Source organism: Triticum aestivum, chromosome 2B, assembly GCF_018294505.1.
Source record: "Triticum aestivum cultivar Chinese Spring chromosome 2B, IWGSC CS RefSeq v2.1, whole genome shotgun sequence".
In the NCBI taxonomy this organism is placed as follows: Eukaryota; Viridiplantae; Streptophyta; class Magnoliopsida; order Poales; family Poaceae; genus Triticum; species Triticum aestivum.
The window spans coordinates 19,962,534-19,967,652 of record NC_057798.1 but is presented as its reverse complement, the minus strand read 5'-3'; the positions used below and the strand labels follow the sequence as shown (position 1 = coordinate 19,967,652).

The 5,119-nt window shown below is 48.8% G+C and overlaps 1 protein-coding gene across 1 annotated transcript; it reads left to right on the top strand.

Annotated features, from left to right (window-relative positions):
• Positions 1-378: 378 nt before the first annotated feature.
• Positions 379-2,489, top strand: LOC123040041 (1-aminocyclopropane-1-carboxylate oxidase homolog 1-like). The gene is made up of 3 exons (XM_044462993.1): positions 379-919; positions 1,575-1,896; positions 2,007-2,489. Exons 1-3 carry the CDS (start codon positions 399-401, stop codon positions 2,259-2,261), a joined length of 1,098 nt encoding a protein of 365 aa, XP_044318928.1. The 5' UTR covers positions 379-398; the 3' UTR covers positions 2,262-2,489.
• Positions 2,490-5,119: the final 2,630 nt, after the last annotated feature.

Below are 5,119 nucleotides of genomic sequence, written 5' to 3'. Positions count from 1 at the left end.
TTGATGGGGTTGCCAGACTGTCTAAAGGGACCAAATTTTTTTGGTTTTAATTAATGTTCAGTCTCTGATTTGTCCGTTTTTTAGGCTTACAAACCAAAACTAGACCAGATATACTCTCTCTGTAAACTAATATAAGAGCATTTAGATCACTACTTTAGTGATCTAAACGCTCTTATATTAGTTTACAGATGGAGTATTTCTTTTTCTATTTAGGAATTTTATAGTAATGCTACTACGGAGTACTCTAGAAGATTAGCAGTCCTTGTTTGAAACTTTGGTGACAGTTGACAGCGAACTATACTACGGAGTACTCCGGTATAAATGCAGAGGAAGCAGAGAGGAGACAATTGCAGACCATCCAGTCATCCAGAGCCCAGGATACGTCGACGACGGCAGCCATGTCCGCCGCGTACGACCGCACGGCCGAACTCCGAGCGCTGGACACCACCTGCTCCGGCGTCCGCGGCCTCGCCGCCTCCGGCATCACGCAGCTCCCCCGCATTTTCCGCGTCCCTGACCACCACCACCACGAATCACCGCCACCGCAAGCTCTCTTCCAAGAATCACCCTTGTCAGCGGCGACCATCCCGGTGATTGACCTCGGCGGCCCCGACCGCGGCGCCGTGGTCGCTGCCGTCCGCCGTGCCGCAGCGGAGTGGGGATTCTTCCAGGTGACGGGTCACGGTGTGCCTCTCGAGTCAATGGCCGCGGCGACGGACGCGGCGCGGGGATTCCACGAAGCCGACGGCTGCGAGGGCAGCGACAAGGCCAGGCTCTACTCGCGTGAGCCTGACAAGGCGGTCAAGTACCACTGCAACTTCGACCTGCACCAGTCGCCGGTGGCGAACTGGCGCGACACGCTCTACCTCCGCATGGCCCCCGACCCGCCCGACGACGGCGACCTGCCGGATAGCTGCCGGTGAGTGCTCTGCAGGTTCCCGAACTGTAATTCCTCATGGAGATTCGATTGCTTGCTTCAGAGTTGAGAGTATATGATGATTGCATGATTTTCATGGTGGGAATGGAAACACCTTCACAGTTTCTATTAATGTGATATTTCTCATTGAAATGAAATAAGTTCTTCTTAAACCGTACTAGTTACTGTAGTAGGTAAATGAGATTTACTATTAATATGTATTCTATTTTATTTATCATAGATACTATTGCAAATATCATTTCTTGTCTTTCTTTGCGTTTTTATCACATGAGCAATCTACAGGTAGTACTAATGGTTACTCCTTCCATTTCTAAATATAAGTCTTTTTAAAGATTCCAATACGGACTAAATATGGAGCAAAATAAGTGAATCTACACTCTAGAATGCGTCTATATACATCCGTTTGTAGTCTTTATTAAAACCTCTACAAGGACTTATATTTAGAACCGAGGAAGTAGTTTATATCTCAATGGAATATGTATTGTTAGTGTGAGTTCTTGACTATTGAAAACATGTCAAGAGTTAAATTGTCCAGTGAAATCACTTCCCAGCCCTTTTTGTTGTGAATTTTCAGTAATGTTTATGTAAATGACCTGTTTCAAAAAAAAAGAATCGGCGCTAACATGTTGATTTGCAGCGATGTGTTGTTTGAATACGCCAAGCAATTAAAGGACTTGGGGAAAACTTTGTTCGATCTGCTCTCGGAAGCTCTTGGGCTCAAACCGAGCTACCTGACAGATATAGAGTGCAACCAAGGGCAGGTGATAGTATGTCACTACTACCCTCCATGCCCCCAGCCTGAACTCGCCATCGGGACAAGCCGGCATTCAGACTATGGCTTCCTAACCATACTTCTCCAAGACGAAATTGGCGGCCTTCAAGTCCTCCATGATGACCGGTGGGTCGATGTAGCACCGACACCCGGAGCATTCATCGTGAACATCGGTGATCTCTTACAGGTATCTATATTGTGATACTGTGATACATCTCATTCTGAATTGTCTGTTAAACATATGGGTGTCATCCCTGATCATTCTGAGCTGTTTTGTTTTGGTAAAACAATGTTCAGCTGGTCTCCAATGACGGGTTCAGGAGTGTGGAACATAGAGTTTTGACGAAGAACACTGCACCGAGGGTATCGATCGCGTGCTTCTTCAGCACGCAATTCCACCCTGCCTCGACGAGGATGTATGGTCCAATCAAGGAGCTGTTGTCCAATGAGAACCCGCCGTTGTACAGGGAGACCCTTGTCAGAGATTACGTGAAGCATTACTTCTCCATCGGGTTAGATGGAAAAACCGCGATCTCTGATTTCATGTTGTGAGTTGTGAAGGTGAGTTTATGTCCTACTTGTCTAATGCTAAGAAAGTGAATGTAAAATGGCAGTGTAACTGCCAGAATACTGTATGGACGCCTAAATTGTACATGAGTGTACTATTTGGTCTTATTGTGCACCGGTACAGTAGCATAACTAGTACACTACAAAATCTTCACCAGATTCAAGTTTCTCGCATGGTTTGTGAACATCTTCCCTTAACTATGCTTCATGTCAGATCTTGTAATAACATAGGTCGGATCTATGCAGCCGAAGGACCCGCCTACGGTCGGGCCGGCAGGCATCGAATTCTTTCCTGTAAAAGTCTTGATTGCCATCCATTTTTGTTTGTGCTGTTTGATCATCATAGTGCCCAAACTGCTCAATCTTCACCCATTTTTCCTCTTCTATGAGAAAGAGCTGCTACTCCATATAAATCAAGAGAGGTCTTGCTGGGAAGAAGACAATCCTAGTCAGTTAGTTAAGCAATGGAGTAAATTGCACAAAACCATCACTTTGAGGGCTAGGTTTTTAGAAAACACTAGGTTACAGTTTCTTGACAAATTGCACCGTATCTCTCGTAAACATTTTGCAGAAACCACTGATCGGCGGATAAGCCTTGTTTGATCACGCTTATGACAGGTGGGGCCCTTTTTTGCCTACGTGGCGTAACATTTTGTGCCAGATCAATTTTAATATGAATTTACAAACTAGTCCTTACATTTTACACAGAAACCCCTGAATCAAAAAGAAAAAATGCAATTAGCCCCCACTCCCTTCGATCCCTTCTCTCCCTTTGATCCCCATTTCTCCCTTCGCCGCCAGATCCTTCGCTCGGTGCCGACGCACACGAGGCCGGGCAGCCACTCCCTCGCGTGACATGCCGCGGCCTCCTCTCTCCTTCTCCGTCCTCGGTGGCCGTGGAGTGCAGACTCCTGTCTCCTCCCTGCGCGAAGCGCGGCGGCACCGAGCGAGCAAAGCGGCGATGGCGCCGGCGGAGCAGAGCGACGGTCGCATGGCGGGTCGGCCATTGCGCTGCCGCCGTCCTTGCTTGAACAACACGGTTGCACCGGCGGAGGAAGGTGAGGACGGCCTGGCGGCTGGTCGTCCGACGCGGCGGTAGCGGTGGCGCTGGACAGCATCCGGCAGCAGCTCCTGGAGGAGCCGGTGGCGCAGGCGCAGCCAGCATACTGCCGGAGCGCGAGCTTCGGCAGCCTCGTGGCGGACCAGTGGAGCGAGTCGCTCCCGTTCCGGCCCAACGATGCCGACGACATGGTCGTCGACGACGCCTTCCGCGATGCCTTCTCCTGCGACTGGCTCCCCGACGGCTCCTTCGCGGCCGTCAAGCCCGAGCCCCTGCCCTTCCCGACTCCTACGACGGCTCCTGCCTCAGCAGCTTCCTCGCGTCGCTTTTACTCTCAGCCACGACGGAGGATGTGTCCTGCTCGAGCCCCACAGCATGGCTGCACCGGCAGCGGAAGGAGGATGGCGATGGTGTGCGGGAGAGACAGATCCCGATCTGAATCGGGGAGGGTGTTTTCGCTTTTTGGCAAAAATGTTGGGGGTGTTTTCGCTTTTTTACCCATCTAATGTTGTCTTTGGTAAAACGCTGTGCCACATCAGCAAAATAGGGGGCCCATCTGTCATAAATGCACTTAACCGAGCCAGATCCGCCAATCAGTGGTTTTTGCAAAAAAGATTATACAAGACATGATGCAATTTGTCAAGAAACTGTAACCTAATGTTTTCTGAAAACCTAGCCCTCAAAATGGTGGTTTTCTGCAATTTACTGTAAGCAATGGTTCGAAGAGCACGGAGATGGGGCTGCTGTCCTGCAGACGGAGTGCTTGCCGGAGACCCACCGGTGGCTCCCCTCAGCCGTGCCATTTACGGAGGCATTGGCAACTCTCTTGAGCTTCACCCTGAACTCCATCTTCTGGCACATCAAACAGCATATTCGTCACCGTCCCGACGGTGATGTCCTCCGTGGCGACGAACCTCCACGTTTCACACTAACAAGGGATCCCCGATGTTAGTCACAGCGCGCTTGACGTCAGTCTCCGGTGTGACCGGCGTAAGCGTAACCAATCGATGGGGTAGTTGAGATCCTTTCCGTGGATCAGTGACGGACTTAGGAACAGAGAGCATCTCTAACCGATCCCCTAAAAGTTGTAAGAGGATAAATTTGGTTTTCCTCCTTTACATGGCACCTAAACCTGATCATTTCATGGGCCGGGTCAGGTTCGGGCCGGGCTTGGCAAAACCCAAAGAAAAAATTCCAAACCTGAACCTGGACCAAGCACATGAACAGTGCATTTTTTAATTAAATAAAATAAATTCAGGATATATATTATATTAATATATTATACCTGTATTTCAAATATATATATATATATATGTATGTATATGACCATTTTGGGCTTTTGGGCCGGGCTTCAGGCTATAAAGTGAAGCCCAAACCCGGCCCGGATGTTGGGATTCGTATTCAGGCCTTTGGGTCGGGTTGTCATGCACAGGCTTAATGGCACCTAACCGACCATCGTCGTATGGATGGTCCTATGACATCTAGATAGCTCCGAAATTTGCCTCCTCCGATCTACACCTATTTCGTCCTGAATTGTTCCCGCGAGATTCTTGATTCATAAAGAAGAGATTGAAATAGGATAAAGAAGAGGCCGGAATAGGATAAGGCCCATTTAGATCCCTGGATGACCACATAAACAAACGAAATCACTAATTAAGAAGTACTCCTTGCGGAGATCACTCCAACTTCTTCAGGTTGCGACAAGTGGCGCGCTGCATGTGCGCCACTTATCGCAACCTGGGAGTTTTTCCTTTTTTTCGTAGATCCGTTTATTCAAAATGTT

What these genes read in the sequence shown, in the direction of transcription:
- LOC123040041 (XM_044462993.1), top strand. Translation starts at nt 399, where the DNA reads ATGTCCGCCGCGTACGACCGCACGGCCGAACTCCGAGCGCTGGACACC. An exon ending in GACCTGCCGGATAGCTGCCG is followed by an intron (nt 920 to 1,574) that starts GTGAGTGCTCTG and finishes GTTGATTTGCAG; the next exon opens with CGATGTGTTGTTTGAATACG. An exon ending in ACATCGGTGATCTCTTACAG is followed by an intron (nt 1,897 to 2,006) that starts GTATCTATATTG and finishes AACAATGTTCAG; the next exon opens with CTGGTCTCCAATGACGGGTT.